Source organism: Rhinopithecus roxellana, chromosome 3, assembly GCF_007565055.1.
Source record: "Rhinopithecus roxellana isolate Shanxi Qingling chromosome 3, ASM756505v1, whole genome shotgun sequence".
Taxonomy (NCBI): Eukaryota; Metazoa; Chordata; class Mammalia; order Primates; family Cercopithecidae; genus Rhinopithecus; species Rhinopithecus roxellana.
The window spans coordinates 58,442,004-58,461,299 of record NC_044551.1 but is presented as its reverse complement, the minus strand read 5'-3'; the positions used below and the strand labels follow the sequence as shown (position 1 = coordinate 58,461,299).

The following is a 19,296-nucleotide window of genomic DNA, read 5'->3' as shown; positions in this document are numbered from 1 at the left end:
ATGATGCAATGGACTTTGGGGGCTCGGGGGAAAGGGTGGGAGGGGAGTGAGGGATAAAATACTACACATTGGGTGCAGTGTCCACTGTAGAATCTCAGAAATCATCACTAAAGAACTTACGCATGTAACCAAACACCACCTGTTCCCCAAAAACCGATAGAAATAAAAAAATTAAAATTTAATAAAAAATTTCCTCAGGTTTTATTTGCCAGGAGGTCATTGTGGCCACCCTTAAAGCAGCCATTGACAAAAGGAATGAGATTACCAGAATTGGTTTAGATTAATAGTGATTTGCCCCAAAATGGGGTTAGGGTCACCTTTCCTGAGAGACAGATTCCTAAGCAAAATATTGAACTAATGTTAGCAAGAAAGCAGAGAGTAATGGATATTGGGTAAGCCACAGGTGTCTATCTCAGAGCTATTTTAATTTCTGTCTTTACGAGTAAAAGTAGTAGCCACAGAAGTAGTGGTAGTAGTAGGAGCAACTGCTGCTGACATTTACTGAGCACTACTATGTACCAAACAGATTATTGTAATCATATTCTCTTCCCATACTGAGAGAAGTTCTCCTCTTTCTTGTCAGTAGTGAGTTGGTTTGGTGGAGTATTTTATATTTCCATTCTTTCAACATAAATCTAGAAAAACTATAATATAAAGTTTTGATATAGTTTGCTCTGTTACAAGCTTGCTTCTGCAACACAAATTATCTTATATTTGATTGTTATTTTGTGATATTAAATAATATAGCAGCGAGAGTCAAACAACATCAGCATAGCTGAGGGATAAAGGAAAATTGTACTGCACATGATGACTATTCACCCCACATTCTTCTTTTTGCTCGAAACGTTTGGCCACATGCAGCATCATAGGAGCCTTATTGTGTGTTTCTGCCAGTTCTTCCTACACTGGCCTCCTGTTTCTCTAACTCAGCAGTCTCAACTGATAAGCCTTCCTTATTTTTTCAAGTTTTTAAAAAGATAATATCTTACATTTACTCCAGTATTTCTTTGCTAGGAATTTGCCATGTGTTTAAAATATTGTGCTAGTATTTTATTAGAATTTTTTCTTTTTGTTTTAATGCCCTGTCTTTGAATCGTCTGCTTCTAACCCAATTTTTCCCATATGCCTGCTATTTTTAGTGTGCAATTTTACAGAAGAGATTTTTCATGAAGGCGTGTGTCATATTAGAGCAGAAGTGTCTACATTTTAAAAATCTATTCTAAGAGCATCTATTATATAACCTATAGAATTTAATAATAAAGTATAAAAGGTGAGGTGATCGGAGTTAAGATTGAATATTGTGGCTAGGTTTGTTGGCTGGCTCAAAAATTAGCTGGGCATGTGCCTGTAGTCCTAGCTACTTGGGAGGCTGACGTGGGAGGATCACTTGAGCCCAGGAGGTGGAGATTACAGTGAGCCGAGATTGCATCACTGCACCCCGGGCTGGAGACAGAGTGAGATCCTGTCTCAAAAAAAAAAAAAAAAAAAAAAAAAGATTGAGTAATGTAAGCAAAAGTTTAGTGTTTTCCAGTTAACAAAGACTAGATGTTACTCTTGAAACAGTATGGAATTATATCTGTGTTCTTTAAGTTAACTTTGATGCTTTTTCTAAATGTATAATAGTTTAAATGTTCTTTTTTCCAGTGATGCCCAGGTGTCTGTTATGTGTGAGCCACCCCAATTTAAAGGATTTAAAAAAATATACCTTTCTTTTATCAAACCAGCTTCCTGCCTTAGTACCTATTTTACATAATTTAATACTACACCTATCACGTTGAATGGTCTTATAAATAAGATTTGAAAGAAAACTTTCCAATTAGTTAAAATTAATTTGACAGTCAAGGACTAGATAACAATACATAAGCGTTTTTGGCTTGGTCATTTGCAATTCCAAAACTTTTCTTGAAACTTAATTAGAAGTATTACAAAGAGTAAGTTAAAATAATCCTGGAAGAATTTTCTGATCAGTGCTCAAAAAAATAAGATAACGTCAGAAAGTCAAACAGCTGGAGAACCAGAGTTCTTTATTTATTGCCATGAATCTTTGAGACTTGCTGTATGTTTTCTAAAGTATGCTCAAAGTGTAAGTGAAAATAGAAAATTGGCTGGGTGCCATGGCTCACGCCTGTAATCAATTCCAACACTTTGGGAGGCAGGGGCAGGTGGATTGCTTGAGCTCAGGAATTTGAGAGCAGCCTGGGCAACATGGCAAGAGCCCATCTCTACAAAAAGTACAGAAATTAGCTGGGCATGATGGTGCATACCTGTAGTCCCAGCTACTTGGGAGGCTGAAATGGGAGGATCACCTGAGCCTGGGAGGTTGAGGCTACAGTAAGTAATATTAGGCTGGTTCAACTGTGTTTGATAGATTTTACCTGAATTCCTTTTAGGACCTTGCAACCCATTCTACATAGCCCATGTAATATAGTAGTCTTGATCCTCTCATTTCTGTGGTTGAGTAGTTGGTACTATGGTTTACTGCATGGTTCTCATGGTTTTACATATAATAATAATAATTGTTATTAGTTGTAACTCTGATTAGAGTTGTTAGCTTATAGCACATTAAAATAAAAACTAAAAAAAAAAAATACATTAGAAGATCAGAGGAAAAGGAAAATAATATAAATATATATAATTTAACATACATATAAAATTGGCCGGGCGCAATGGCTCACGCCTGTAATCCCAGCATTTGGGAGGCCAAGGCAGGTGAATCACCAGGTCAGGAGTTCAAGTCCAGCCTGGCCAAGATGGTGAGACCCCATCTCTACTAAAAATACAAAAAATTAGCCGGGCTTGGTTGTGGGAGCCTGTAATCCCAGCTACTCGGGAGACTGAGGCAGGAGAATGGCGTGAACCCAGGAGGCAGAGGTTGCAGTGAACCGAGATCATGCCACTGCACTCCAGCCTGGGCAACAACGAAACTCCATCTCAAAAAAAAAAAAAAAAATGGGTCACAAATTTTGCTCCGAGATTCCTAGTAACCCAAGTAGAGAGACAAACTTTATCAGTTCTAAGATTCATAATGTCTTGTGGTAATGACAAAAGGACATATATCCACAACCGAAAAGGAATACTTTATTATTTTGAAGCTTTGATATTCCTCCTATGTGGAGCCCTACACTGGTGAGTCAGATTGAAACATACAAGGCTCATAGGACTCTCTTTGCTTAGGTTAGAGGAGAAATTAGAACCTAGAGTCAACATAGGGCAAGTAGTCTAAAAAAGTAGCAAGCTCAAAAACAATATATCTGCAGTTTCTTTCTTTTTTCTTTTTTTTTTTTTTTTGACGGAGTTTCGCTTTGTCACCCAGGCTGGAGTGCAGTGACGCGATCTCAGCTCACTACAAGCTCCGCCTCCCAGGTTCACACCATTCTTCTGCCTCAGCCTCCCGAGTAGCTGGGACTACAGGCGCCCGCCACCGCGCCCGGCTAATTTTTTGTATTTTTAGTAGAGACGGGGTTTCACCGTGTTAGCCAGGATGGTCTCGATCTCCTGACCTCGTGATCCACCCGCCTCGGCCTCCCAAAGTGCTGGGATTACAGGCGTGATCCACCGCGCCCAGCCTCTGCAGTTTCTTTCTAATGCTGATTTAATTTCTACCCCAAACATTTAAAAGATACAGAAATGGTAAGAAGAGAAGAGAGCTCTTTGGTGGAAAGGGAACAGTGTTCCTATTAACGCCTATCCCTCTTAACCCGATGTCAAAGAAAAGATCCACAGAGATAGAAGAAGCAACTTATGAAGACAAAACTTTCATTCTAAGAATTTAAGAATAGAACAGAAAAGGATGTCAAGCTGTAAAATTGGCCTGCCCACTCTCAACAATGACATAACCAGCCTAGATGCCAAAGGTATTCAGTTACTAGACTCTGAGGCTGATTAGTTGCATCAGGATGTGTTGGATGGGCAGTTTGTTTCCTGTATCACCGTTTGTCGCCCTAGAAAGTCTTCAAAAGCAGCTACACAAGGACCCTTTCTTTGATATACACATAATGGTCTCCAGGATGGAATAACAGGTAAAGACAATAGCTGCAGCAGGAACAAATTAATATACTTTTCATCTTGAAGCTGCTGAGAAACCAGGAGCATTTATTAAAGACATATAGGAGAAATGGATAAAATTTGATCCTTCTATTAAGCCAGGAACTACAACAGAGTTTTTGGTATCATGAGCTAATCTAATAGACATGGCCTTGTGGAACCTGGGTTTGGAAGGCAGAATTTTATAGAAGTCATAATGCTTGAGAGTTCATTGGTTGAGGACACAGTTCTCGTTTTTGCACATAGAGATAAATGATTGATTAGGTCCTGACAGATTTTATAAATATGCAAAGGTAGAAACTAACATGATTTTCTGGCAAAGCCGTTATGAAAAGTGAAGAGCCCAGATCTGTGCTCAATCTTCTGAAAAATGTTTGCTTAGGAGCTCCTCAAAAGTAGACTTTTGATTATTATGTATATGGAATCTTCTTTTTACTGGCATAAAGAACACTGACTACTAATCAGGCATTTCGGTTTTTCTGAACAATTTTTCATTCAAATGACTTGAAACTATCATGCAGAATGTTCTAAGAGGATAAAAATTGATGTACATATTATTAACTATTTTAAGTAGCAGAATTTAAAGGTTACTGTTGTGAATACTAGAAAACTTACCTTTTGTAAAGAGCAAAAATATGACTATATAAAGGTTATAAACCAAATTTTATATCAAAGCCTAAAGAAGAAATATTAGCTACTATGAAAAGGACTTTCCCAAATTTCTAAAAGGAGTTTTCTGGTGCTTAGTTGTTTTCCAAAACCAAAATGATCTTTGCATTTTTCTTATTCTATATTATTTGTGATTTGGTGTTTACTTGATAATATGATTATGATAGAACTTCTGGTGAAGCATATAAGCTCCGCTTTGGCTCAGATGGAAAGGCACATTATTCTTGCATCTTAAATATTTGATTTCCCTTCTTTATGCGTAAAAGCTGTAAAAAATGTACGGAGGAAAAGGGTTTTCCAGGTCATCTGTGGTCTGTTCTAAGATGTAAGTATAGGGTATGTAGTACTTGGGTGTGTTCTCAGTCAGCTCTGCTAGAGGAGTATATTATTCAGCAATTTTTTTCCTTTTCAATGCATTGCTTAAGATCATTAAATACTGTTTTTGCTTTGGTTGTGGCAGACAGGAAAATTATATATTTGGAAGTAGGATTGTGGTGAAAATAAAAGCATGCAGTTGGAAGTTAAATTGACTTGGGTGTGAATGTCACACATGTTGCTATTTGACCTTGGCAAATCACCTAACCTCTCTAAATTTCAGTTGACTCCTATATAAATAGGCTCTATGAAACTTGCAGAGTTGTTTGACAATTAAAAGAAGTAACATACATAAAACATCTAGTGCTATTTCTAGTACCTAATTGGTATTCAATACCTCATCAAATCTTCAAATCTTTGGTCTTTGGAAAGACCAGTATTTTTAAAAAGAGGAAACTAAAGCTTAGCAACTGGCTAGTGCTGTGAAAGAGATCCAGTAAAGCGTGAAATTTCTAATCTAGTGCTCTTAAAAGAGATGAAGCCCTTGGAGGGTGGGTGTGGCAAGGTAAGCTTCTCTGAAAGAATTGGGTCACCTTAGACATTGTCTTCCGGTCTAACCTCACTAGATAGCTGAGAACCAGATAGCTGAGAACATTCTGAAACTACACATCTTGCCCTCAGGGAGAGTTGCAGGGTAAGTGAAGACAGGGTACAGAGTTGATCCATTGACAAACAGTGTTATAATCATGTCTTAAACTATAATTAGAAAACAAGTATGTGTCAACCACTTTATTCTTATAAACGTACTTTATATATTTTACTGGTAGAAGGTATCCGAGTTACCAGTGGCAAATCACTACAGGTCTGCAGCAACCTCAATTCTTGCCTGCTCAGAAGAAAGAATACAACTGAGGGGCGTAAGGCAGAAAAAGACACCGAGGCAAGTTTCAGAGCTGGAGTAGAAGTTTATTTAAAAGGCTTTAGAACAGGAAAGAAAGGAAAGGAAAGGATGCTTGGAAGAGACTCAAGTGGGCATCGAAGTCAAGTGCAGTGTTTAACCTTCATCTTAGAACTTAATAGCCTGGCCCCTTTCTCATGATTCTTCCCTTAGGGTGGGCTGCCCACATATGCAGTACCCTCCTGCCCTTGGGAGGTGAGCATTCCCAGTGTGTTTAGGAAGTTGTACGCATGCCCATCTGAAGCTTTTCTTCCCTTTTCTGGTGGAGTGACCCACCATTTTGTCTCTTAATGTGCATGCCCAGGAAGTTGCTTCTCCCTGGCACTTGCATTCAATTAACACTTTAGTGCAACAGGTGTGGACCATCAGGAAATGGCCTCTCCCTGGTGCCAGCTGCCAATTTATCACCTTTAGAGAGGCAATATGATAATTGCCAAACTCACATGATATTCCTAGTGGGTGGGGGAGAGCCCTTTCCTGCCCTGTTCATGCCTATCTAACTACCTGTAACATACACACACACACACACACACACACACACACACACAACACACATGGCAAAAAACAGGAACAATATCTTGGTAATCTTTCTTAAGTTAATATGAATTTTATGGTGTGTATTATGTTTTGAGAAATAAGGACTAGGTTTTAAGCACAAAATAGAGCTTGTTTGTTTATTTTGTGCTTTAAAATACTTTTAAAAATTGCAAAGTAAAAGTTTGTTTCTTAACCTTTTTTTGGAGACAGGGTCAGGCTCTGTTGCCCAGGCTGGAGTGCAACGGTATGATCTGGACTCACTGCAAGCTCTGCTACCCAGGCTCAAGCAATCCTCCCACCTCAGCCTCCCAAGTAGCTGGGACTACAGGCATGCACCACCACACCCGACTAATTTTTGTATTTTTTGTAGAGATGAGTTTTGCTATGTTGCCCAGGCTGTTCTCAAACTCCCGAACTTGAGTGATCCACCCTGCCTTGGCTTCTCAAAGTGCTGGGATTACAGGAATGAGCTATTATGCCTGACATGTTATTTAATGTGTTTATAAGCTCAGGGAAAGAGTTTTGCTATAGGTAGATGGCATTTTAATTAAATTCAGACTATTCAAGGCATACACAAGTAACTTTAATTTTTAAAACCTGCGTAAAAGATTATGGTATCAAGCATGACACTGGATTCAAGTTTGTCTGGACAATGTGGGTTATCTGCCTTTTGTTTTCTTTTGATTTAAAAGTAAATGTATAGTGAAAAAAATCAGAAACTATTTGGGAGAAAAAAGAGAAGAAAGTTGAATAAAAACTGAGGTTGAGATGCTTCACTACAGGCATTGACCACTAAATTTAACTTTATTTGAATGCCCTAGAATGAGTTACTTTATCAGTGGTATATGATAACTAGGGAATCAGGAAATTTGTTTGCAACTTTTAAAAGAGGGTATAGAAGCAAGGCTTTTGTTAGCACGTATGGTACCTTTGTGTAATTTCTAAAAAGATGCCCACCTGGGTAAACACATAAAAATGTATCCCTTCACAGGCCCTTGTCAAGTGCATGACTTGCTAAGCAGGGCAGGGGTTGGATTTTAAACTCCCTCAACAAACAGGGTGCAATCTGCTAAGAATATGTTGTTTTCCTGTAGAGGAAAATCAAAATGAAATTTTGGAAGTGTTGAAGGTTGATGTTGTGTAATAGGGATGATGTAAGAGTGAATTTGATATGAAAGCAAAAAGGAAGAAGCAGAAGGTGGGAAAGGAGTAGAGAAAGGAAGCAGAAGAACAGAAGGTCAGTTTTGCTCAGTTTGCAATTTTCCCTGAGGCCATAGGAGTCATTGTGTCTTTCCAACCTGCATATCTTCCTTTAGAAGAGGAGAGGAAAGGAAAGGGAAAGGGACAAAGGCATTTTCATTCTTGGCTCTCTCATCATGTTACCAGTAAGAAAATATACATCATTTTTAGAATTTTCCTCATTTGCAAGATATTTTGATGTGTATTTCTCTTGGAGGTAAGAGTTTTGGGAGTATATTTTGCAAATGAAAAAAAGAAGGCTCAAAAAGGATTGGGGACTTGCCAATGTCACCCTATTCTTTGGGACAAAACCAGGATTAGAACCCCAGTAATAGAAATGCCACTGAAAAGTTTGTAAGCAGAAGCTAGATTTCTTTCTGTAGCAACTTTTAGGCCTCAATGAATTATTCTTTTTTTTTAAGATTTATCTACCAATACAAAGTATTAAGTTTACTCAGAAGGAGAAACTTCTAAACAAAATAGTTGGAAGACTGTTGTTAACTTATACAGATCTCTGGGGAAGAGAGTGGTGATAAAGATGCTAATATTAATTTATTTCTTTGAAAATACTAAGATCTAAAGATGCTGAGACCTGCGGCTTTGCTCTCCAGATTTATGTGGGGCCCTACTCGTTTGTTTTTTAAAGGAGAAGATCCTTGATGAGTGTTAGCACTAGAAGGCTGAAAATCTGTCAGGCTTTTACTTTAATTATCTGTTGCTTATGCCCACTGCTTTCTGTTATGGTTTCTGCATAGTGTCAGCATTTATTATCCTTAAGTAATTTAAATACCATTATTCTTTAAACTCTCTACTATTCCTAAACAAAACAAAAATGTATTTTATGTAATTTTTCCTTAAGGAAATCCTCTTTCGCTCTCATTTTTTCAAACCAGCGTATATAACTGCAACTGAGCCTATTTTTAATCAACGTAAATTCAGAGCATTCCCTGATGGAATGAAATCAGGAAAGCAGAATACTGGCTGATGTATTCTAGAAACAATGGCATGGAATCAAGTCCCCAAGTCTACTTCAATTCCCTGAAACCTTTCCATTCTCTATACTATTCTGTGAACACCCTGAATACACTCCTGCCTCAGGGCCTTTGGATTTACTGTGTTCTGGAAGATTCTTTTCACGGATATATACATAAATCATTCCTTCAGTTTCTTTTCACTCTCCGCTTGAATGCCACCTTATCAGAGAGGATTTCTCTGATCATAGTATTTAAAATAACTTCCCTCCCACCTCACTGTCAATCTCCTTATCTTGCTTTATTTTTCTTCTTTCTCATCTCCAACTAGAGTAAACTCCATAAAACCAGAACTCTAATCTGTTTGGGTTTTGTTTTTCTGTAACCCTGCAGCCTAGATTGTATTAAGCATTTTATAAATACTTGCTAAAATGAAAAGAAAGATACTTAAGGCCCGGTCTTGCTGCCTTGTTTTAAGAGGACTCACGATAAGTTATGATGTGCCCCTAGGAAAGCCATCAAGGTCCAGATACCTTTCACTTTAGGGTAAGATTTGTTCAGTGTGGATCCAGAAGAAAAGAGAAAGATAATTGGGTTATAGGAAGGCAGGTTTTGACTGAAAGTAAGGAAGAACCTGCTAATAATTGCAGCCGTTTGAAAAGTGTTTGGTCTTTTTTTCTGTAAATATTTATATAGATTGTATGACCACTTTGGGGATAATTATAGAGGAAATCCAAGCATCTTATGCAAATTAGATTATATCACTTCTAACATGAGTTCTTACAAGGTATGATTCTATATTGACTGAGAAATTAATAGTTGAGTTGAGTTCTTCTGTGAAATGCTGCCAAACAGATATAGCTATGTTATGTTAACACCCTACACCAGGGGTTGACAAATTGTACCTCTTAGGCCAAATTGTATTGGTTAACTCTTTTTAAAGTATTTTTATTGGAACACAGCCATGGCCATTTGTTTACATATTGTCTATGGCTTCTCTCACACTGTAATGCACAGTTGAGTAGTTGCAACAGAGACACATGGCCTGCAAAGCCTAAAATATTTGCTGTGTGGACCTTTACAGTAAAAGTTTGACAACTTCTGCCCTAAAGTGAAAAAATATTGTGTGGTAACCTATCTTATTCAGTTTTCCAAGTCTTTCATGATGATGATGATGATGATGATAACTGTTGTATCAATTAAGATTTAACTATAACATAATAGACCAGTCTGAATATTAAAATAGAGGGAATTTAATGCAGGAAATTGATTACATGGATGATGAGAGTCTGACTAGTTTCTTCCAGGAAGATATGTAGGAGGTAGTTTTGTCAGAGTCCAGAGGTTAGAATCACACAGCAGAAGCTGGAATCATAGGATAGAAGGGTAGGGAGGATGGAACTGTTACCTGAAGGTGGAGCTACAAAAAAGATTCTTCTTCTGCTGAGATACTGCCCAAGGCACAGAGGAAAGGAGAAAAATACTCTGGCTTCTCCAACTAGTGCCTCCCATTACCTGAACCCAACCGTAAGTCAGCTGACAAAAAAGCCTGGAAAATGGAGCTTTCAGGGTTTGTTCCCCTAAAATACAGAGCAGAGCAGAAGTGTAAGGAATGAGTGTAAGGACCCCTGCATAGCTGCTAATGATTATTAAGTGCTACCTTAGGCCAGGTACAGAGCTAAACAGTTTGTGTGAATATGTTGCCTAGGAGGTAAATACTAGTATTACCCCCAGTTTGTAGATGAGGCTTAGACAAGTAAGTTGCTCAAGGGCATGAATTAAATAAATGACCAAGTTAGAAATAATCCAGGTCTGCCTTACTTCAAAACTCTTGCTTTTATCCATCTTATTTTACAAATGAGAAAAAAAAGTAATATGGAAAGATAAGAACCTTGCATCTGGTTAATGACAGGGCCAAGTCTAGAACCCAAATTGTTCCTATTAGGTTTTTATACATTTTAGGGAAGCTACAACCTGTAATGCTATTATTGTAGCATTTGGAGAGTGTCCAGAGGAGACTCCCACACTTATGGTGAAAGTATCCTTGTACCCTGAAACTATTACTAAGCAACCTTTTTGTATCCCAGTTTACTTCGTTGTAAAATGGGATTATTAATTATAACTACCTCAAAAGAGTGTTGAGAAGGAGTATATAGATAATATATCTAAAGATCCTGGAACAGTATGCCACATAATAAGTACTTAGTAAATACTAGCTCGCTATTGTTATTGTTAATCTTTTTATTATGCTCACCCTGAGAGTGGTTATCACAGGAAAAAAGTAGATCAAAAATGTCATGAAACGTTATCAAGTGCTTCATTAAATAGTAATATCCTCATATTGGACATTTTACTTTTCTTCTATTTAGGAGAATTGTTAGAAGATACTAAAATATTGCATTTTTGTTTTGTTTGCCTTTAAGCGAACGGCCCTCATGATGTCTTAGTTTCTTAATTCAAGGTCTTTTTAATGTACCAGTGCTTATACATGTGAAACATCATTTCCTCTTATGCCTCTATATAGTTCATCTCTTTCATCTAGGTTGGCCCTTTTCCAACCATTCCCAATATGTGACCTTTTCCTTCCTATTCCCATGGCTTTTCTTGGCTTCATTCTTAATAGTCTCCCACTCCCTGACAAGTCCTTTTTCTTTCTTAACCAGAACAATTTCGGTAATACTTCGGTACATGCTCAAGATTTTTTTCTTAACTGATATATCCCTAGCTAATCATAGGACACATTTATATTTCACTTGTATCCAGCACATACAGACAATCTGTAACATGCTGTCATATACTTTATGTATTGCTCAAGATGGTTCTTTTTTCATGGTCGTTTTTTCATTTGTGTCTTGTTTCTCCAACAAAGTTGAAAGTCATGCTTGGATGAACTTTAGGTGATTGGTGCTTTACAAATACTTAAGTGCTGCATGAAAACTTATAGCTAGAGTTCAAATTGTTTGTTTTTGAAATCGTTATTTGCTTTTAAAAGTAGTCTTGCTGCATGACAAAACGCACTAACAACTTTAGTCCTTGTGTGGGATTCACTAAAAATCACTTGAAAAGTAAAGGATTCCTTTAACCGAGAGCACTCTGAAGATCCAAAGATTAGCAGACCAGGAAACAAAAGACCCTGAAACCATATCCTTCTAGCCTGATACACCTTTTAGCCTATGGTAAATATTTTTCCTTTTTTTTTTTTTTAAAGGCAAGCAAGAAGGTAATTTGACAATATTAATCACTAGATTTGGCATTGGAATGTCATATTTTAATGTGCTGAAAACACTTTAAAATGCAGGGCTCATAACAGAGTGTGGACCTGTTGCCACTATTTTCAGAATCGGAGGCTTTGGACTTGATGTGGTGAAAATTGAACTGTAGTATATAGGAAGCAATGATGACCATGCAAATATTTGCACATTGTGGTCTATTATTACTGCATATGCTTCAGAGTGACCATTTGCAATGTACTGTCCTCAGAAAACTATATAAAGCAAACACAGAGATCTAAGGGAGGATAGTAAAAAGTCCTCAAAACTCTGAGTGTGAGTGTAACACACTTGTCATTTATTCCCAATTCAGAATTTTCTCTAGTGACATATTCTTTTCTTCCTTATTTAAGAAGAATGTTTTCTCAGTCTTTCAAAATCAGTATTTTTTTAGTTTTTAAGTACTACAGCTGTTGAACTTTAAAAGATAAGTCAAATTAAGTCATATCACTCAAACACGATGAGCTTTATAATTCTTTGTGAACTTAAAGGTTGAGTTTAGGATGACCCTGTGGTATATAGAATCTAGAGCTAGCTGGATTGGCAAGATTTTTCTCTTTAATAAACTTCAGAAGCGTTTCTGAATAGAAGGAACATTTCCAGCTTTTAAAAACAGATAATCCTTTTTTCACCCTCTTAACATCCCTCTCCATACCTCACACAAATGTACATGTTTTGGGCCATTTTGTATTTTATTTTCTGGGATGTTAATAAATTAAATGTAAATCTTAATAAGTCCAAATCCCTTGAATTTCATGATGTTTATACTTGAGGTCTAGTATTTTGCCTACTTTATTCCTCATTTAAAATATGGTTTTTGTCAAGGCTAAACAGTAAATTGCCATAGTAGTAGGAGTCCAAACCACAATTAATAGTGCTGAATGTCATGTTACAAACCTGCTTCTTGATTTTTTAAAATAAAGATCAGGGAGTAGCTATGGCAACTGGACCTCAAATACTGTTACCCCAAAGGATTTTGTGTTTTAATTTCTTCATATAGGTTTTCTGTGTCTTTATAAGGAGATACCTGATGGACTACAAAGAGGATTATGACATGTATCCAACTGTAAATTTATAGGGAAACAGCGTACCACTTTGTTTAAATTACCTAAGTTATATCTTCTATAGCTAAGATTACAGCTCACACATTTCACTCTGAATACTGATTGTAAAACAGAAAAGCAAATGCCAGAGTTATAGCCACAGAATAAGGTAGTGAGTTAATTTGATGGAGTTCATTTTAGGGACATTGTCCCTTGCTTTTGGTATTTTCCAACAATGGTACCATTTATGATTTTATTTTATTTTAGCCATGCCCTTTGGGTTCCCGAGATTTTCGAGAGAAACAGTGTGCAGACTTTGACAATATGCCTTTCCGAGGAAAGTATTATAACTGGAAACCCTATACTGGAGGTAATGTATAACCTGACAGAGCATTCATGCTTGAGCACTTTGCAAATATCAAAGAATATACAAATACATAAAAACAAAAACACGCATACATTCACGTACATACTAGTTAAAATTAGTGTCTGCCAATAAAAACAGGGAAATGCTTATAGTACTATAAAGGTCTCATGGTTTATTTTCCCTGTAATAAGGTTTATATATTAGTACAAATGATCAGAAATCATTTTTTAAAACCTAATTATGTTGAACAGGTATAAAATTCCTAGAAAGGATATCTGGATATCAAAACCGTGTAGTATTTTTTGAGTTCTGCTTGAGGCTTCCTTGGGGTATATGTAAGTTACATTATAATCTTTAAATGTTTGCAATTATCACCCTAAAACAAGTTATAAGAATATAAATCAGCAAACTCTGTGTCCTTGCTTAGTCAAAGGCCAAGATTATTGTTATTCTTTTTCAGAGTTAGAAAACATTTTTGCTCTTTAATTTGGGCATGTATCAAGCACTGATTGTTCAATAAGCAGATGTATTTTACACTCCCAAAATATAAATTACATTTTGTTGAAAATTTCTCTTGGAGGCCAGGCATAATGGCTCATGCCTGTAATCCCAGCACTTTGGGAGGCCAAGGCAGGTGGATCACCTGAGGTCAGGAGTTCAAGACTAGCCTGGCCAACATGGCAAAACACCATCTCTACTAAAAATACAAAAAGTAGCTAGGTGTGGTGGCGTGCACCAGTAGACCCAGCTACTTGGGAAGCTAAGGCAGGAGAATTACTTGAACCCAGGAGGCGGAGGTTGCAGAGAGCCAAGATCACGCCACTGCACTCCAACCTAGGTGACAGAGTGAGACTCCATCTCAAAATTTAAAAAAAAGGTAATATACTCTTAAGTTTATTCTTTGCTTGCTTTTCCAGTATCTTATATTAAAAGAATTTTACAGTGACAACTTTATATTTACCACCAAGATTCTACCATTAACATTTTACTATACTTTCTTCATACATGTCTATTCTTCTATCCATTTATTAATCCATCTTATTTTTTGATGTATTTCTATTTAAATAGCAGGCATTAATGTACTTTCCTCTAAGTACTTCAGCATGGTAACATCCACAGTTCAGTTATTTGTTTACTTTTTTCTCTTAAGGCAAGATTATATACAGTGACATGCAAAATTTTAACTATGCTTTCTCTGGTTTTTGACCAATACACACACTTTAACAATCCTATTGCAATATAGAACATTGACTTTACCTCCACAATTCTTCTAGTCTTTGCCTTAGTCAATTTGGACTGTGATTACAAGTTACCATAGACTGGAGATCTTAAAACATAAATTTTTTTTTCAGTACTGGAGGCTGGAAATCTGAGATCGAGGTGTCAGCAAGGTTAGAGTCTGGTGAGGGCCCTCTTCTGGGTTGTGAACTGTTGTTTTCTCATTGTATCCTCACATGGCAGAAAGAGTGGGGAAAAGAGCTGTCTGGGATCCTTCTTATAAGGCTACTACTCCCATTCGGAGGGCTCCACTGTCATGACCTAGTTACCTTCCAAAGGCCTCATCTTCAAATTGGGGATTAGGATTTCAACATATGGGTTTTGGGGGGACACAAACATTCGGTCCGTAAAAGTCCTTATAGTCCTTTGCAGTCAATAGTTGCCTCTCCCTACTTCTCCTAAGAGACAACCATCATTCTGATTTTTTTTCTCACCGTAGTTTAGTTTTGCCTGTTCCAGAACCTATTGTATACAATACCGTGTTGTAAATCTTCTTTAAGCCTAATGTTTTTGAGATCTATCTACATTGTTGTACATAGAAGTGGTTCAGTCTAGCCAAGCGCAGTGGCAGATACCTGTAAGCCCAGCTACTTGCGAGGCTGAGGCAGGAGAATCACTTGGGTCTAGGAGTTCTCTTAAAAAAAAAAAAGGAGTTTATTCTTTTTTACTGCTGAGCAGTATTCCATAATAATAACCAGTTTTTCTATTCTGCTGTGATGAACACCTGGGTTGTTTCTAGTTTTTAGCTATTATGAGTAAACTGCTATGAACATTTGTGTACTGTCATTTTGTGGGCATATGTTTTCATTTTACTTGGGTAAATACTTAGGAGTAGAATTGCTGGGCAGTAGATTAGATGTGAATTTAGTTTAGTTTTTAAAGAAACTGCCAGATGTTTTTCCAAAGTGATTGTAGCATATTTAACTCCCCCTGACAATGTCTGAGGGTTCTATTTGCTGCGCATCTTTGTCATTATTTGGTCTTTTCAGTTTTCTTCTGGAGGGAGTAGAGTGGTATTTCAATGAAATTTCCATTTCCTGTTTTCTGATGATAATGTTAAGCATGTTTTCATATATTTATTGGCCATTATATATCTCCTTTTGTACTGTCTATTCAAATCTTTTGCCTATTTTTAATTGGGTTGTTTACCTTCTCAAGTGGTAGTCATTTATAAGTTTTACAAATGTTTTGTCACATTCTGTGGCTTTCCCATTGCTTTTTAAATGGTGGTTTTATGCATATAAGCTTTTAATTTTTCTGTTTTTAATTCCAATTTTTAAATAATTTTTCTTTCTGGTCATTGTGTTCTTTGTCCTAAGAACTCTTTGCCTACCTCAACTTAAGAAAATATTTTTTTATGTTTTCTTCCAAAAGCCTTATTGTCTAGTCCTTACATTTACATCTATGATCTATCTCAAAATAATTTTTGGTATGATTTGTATCTGTAGTGTATTTATGGATTTTCTGTTTTGTTTTGTTGATCTGTCAATCCTGTGCCAGTACCATACTGACTTGATTACTGTAACTGTATAGTCATGAACACATTTGATGTTTTTTATAAGCGTTCTTCCAATATGCTAACTTATTTGCTTTTTCATGTAAATTTTTGCATCTATTGTTAATCTCCACAGAAAAACCTGCTGGACTTATGAATAGTGTTATGTTGAATCTATAGATCAATTGAGGGATAACTGAGTATTAAACCATATTGAATTTTACAATTTTTGAACATGGTATGTCCCTCAATTTATTTATGTCTTTAATTTCTCCCAGCTATGTCTTGTACTTTTAAGTGTAAGGTCCTGCATGTACTTTACTAAATTGATTCCTGAGTAATTTATGGTGTTGACACTATTGTTAATTAAACTTTTGAAAATTCCATTGATATTTGTATATTAACTTTGTATTCTGTGACCTTTCTAAATACCCATATTCTTTTTTTTTCTCTTTTTTTTTTTTTTTTTTTGAGACAGAGTCTGTTTCTGTCGTCCAGGCTGGAGAGCAGTGGCTCAATCTTGGCTCACTGAAACCTCCACCTCCTGGGCTCAAGCGATCCTTCCACCTCAGCCCCCTGAGTAGCTGAGACTACAGGTGCACACTGTCATGTCCAGCTAGTTGTACTTTTTGTAGACACAGGGTTTTGCCATGTTGACCAGGTTGGTCTCCAACTCCTGGGCTCAAGTGATCCACATGCCTCGACCTCCCAAAGTGCTGGAATTACACAAATTACACACCCAGCCTAAATTCCCATATTCTAATTGTTTTACAGATGCTCAGGATTTTTTTGATAAACAGTCATGTTGTCCTGAAATCGAGACAATCTATTCAAATCTTTATGCTTTTTATTTCATTTTCTTGCCTTAATGCACTGGATTGGGCCTAGAGTATAATTTTTACATGTACTGATTATATTTTTTATTCTTTATCCTATTAATGTGCTGAGTGACCTGATAGATTTGACAATCTCAAACCAAGATTTTTTTTTTTTTTTTTTTTGAGACAGGGTCTTGCTCTGTTGCCAAGGCTGGAGTGCAGTGGTGTGATCACGGCACACTGCAGCCTCAACCTCCTGGGCTCAAGCATCCTCCCACCTCAGCCTCCTGAGTAGCTGGGACTGCAGGTGTGTGCCACCACGCCTGGATAATTTTTGTATTTTTTGTACAGATGGGGTTTTGTCATGTTGCCCAGGCTGGTCTCCAATGCCTGGGCTCAAGCAATCCACCCATCTCAGCCTCCCAAAGTGCTGGGATTACAGGCATGAGCCAGTGGGCCCAGCCTCAAACCAAGCTTATATTCCTAGGATAAACCCCATGTAATCATGATGTATTATTTTTTATGTATTATTGTATTTAACTTAATTGATAATGTTTTATTATGGATATTTGCATCTGTGTTTAAATTTGTAAATATTTTTCTTGTAATTTGTAAATATTTTTCTTGTGACGTCTTTGATAAGTTTTGGTATCAGATGCATTCTGGTTTCCTGAAATAGAATCTTTATTTATTTTCAAAAGAATTTTAGGATTGGTATTATTTATTCCTTAGAATAAATTTCACTAGTAAAACCAGCCAGGCTTGATATTTTCTTTGTGAAAACCTGTTATTAAAAATTTAACTCCCTTAAGAGAAAAGGGCTATTTAGGTTTGTTGTGTGTGGGTTTTTTTGTTTTGTTTTTTTTTGTTTGTTTGTTTGTTTTTAATTTCTCGTGGGGTTTTTTTGCTTGCTTTTTTTTTTTTTTTCTTTTTTGAAACAAGGTCTCCCTCTGTCACCCAGGCTGCAGTGCAGTGGTCCAATCGTATCTCACTGCAGGCTCAATCTCCCGAGCTCAAGAGATCCTTCTTCCTCAGCCTCCTGAGTAGCTGGCCACCACATCGTACTAATTAATTTTTAATTTTTATTTTTAGTAGAGACTACATCTTGCTATATTGTCTAGGCTGGTCTCAAACTCCTAAGCTCAAGGGATTCTTCAATCTCAGCCTGCCAAAGTACTGGGATTATAGGCGTGAGCCACCATGCCTGGCCTTGTTTCAGTTTTTGATTTTGTGTCTTTAAGAAATTTATGTTATACCCATGTGGTCCAGTTTATTGATGTAAAATTGATCATAACATTCTCTTGTTATGCCATTTAATATTAATATTTATAAAATCTGTAGTGATGTGTGCTTTCATTTCTGATATTGATAATTTGTGTTTTCACTGTTTTTCTTGGTCAGTCTTGTTTGGGATTTAACAATTTTATTTATCTTTTCAAAGAATCAAATTTTTGCTTTGGTACTCTTTCCTGTAATTTGTCTTTTTTTCTAATTTATTTTTGTTCTTATAGTTATTATTTTCTTATTTATTTTCAGTTTCTTTTGCTCTTTTACATTTCCAAAATTTGATGTTATATTTTTATAGCTTTTAGTTCAAACTATTTTATTTACATTGTGAGTTCTTTGACCTCTGGGTTACTTAGAACCATTTTGTTTTAATTTCCAAATATTTGAAATTTTCTAGAATTTTTTGTTGTTCATATATAATTTAATTTCATTAAGATTAGAGAATAGGCCAGGTGTGGTGGATCATGCCTGTAATCTCAGCACTTTGGGAGGCCAAGGTGGGAGGATTTCCTGAGCCCAGGAGTTGGAGACCATCCTGGGCAACATAGTGAGACCTTGTCCATACAAAAAATAAAAAATTAGTTGGGTGCAGTGGTACATGCCTATAGTCTCAGCTACTGAGGAGATTGAGGTGGGAGGATCCTTGAGCTCAAGAGGTGGAGGCTACAGTGAGCTATGATCACACCACTGTAGAGTAAGAACCTGTCTTAGAAAAAAGAAAGAAAAAAGATTAGAGAATACTCTTTTCTTGGTGAATGTTCTATGTATACTTGGAAAGTAATGTTTTCTTCTGTTATTGGCTATATAGTGTTCTCTAGATATCTATGAGATCAACTTGGTTGAGAATGTTGTTCAATCTTTTATATTCTTTCTGATTTTTTTCTACCCTCATTCTATCAGTTATTGAGAGTGGTGTGTTAAAATCTCCAACTATTATATGGCTTTGCTTTCATTTTTAAGAAGATTTTGCTTCATGTATTTGAATCTTTTTTATTAGGTGCATATA

General features: G+C 36.6%; 1 protein-coding gene across 2 annotated transcripts in view; it reads left to right on the top strand.

Moving 5' to 3' along the window:
* Positions 1–19,296, top strand: part of ADAMTS6 (ADAM metallopeptidase with thrombospondin type 1 motif 6) — a 337,576-nt gene that overhangs the window by 236,787 nt on the left and 81,493 nt on the right. For both annotated transcript variants that reach the window (XM_030927871.1, XM_010368281.2), the window contains one exon: positions 13,313–13,415. In XM_030927871.1, the coding sequence (XP_030783731.1) occupies positions 13,313–13,415 (103 nt within the window). The remainder of the gene's footprint in view (positions 1–13,312; positions 13,416–19,296) is intronic.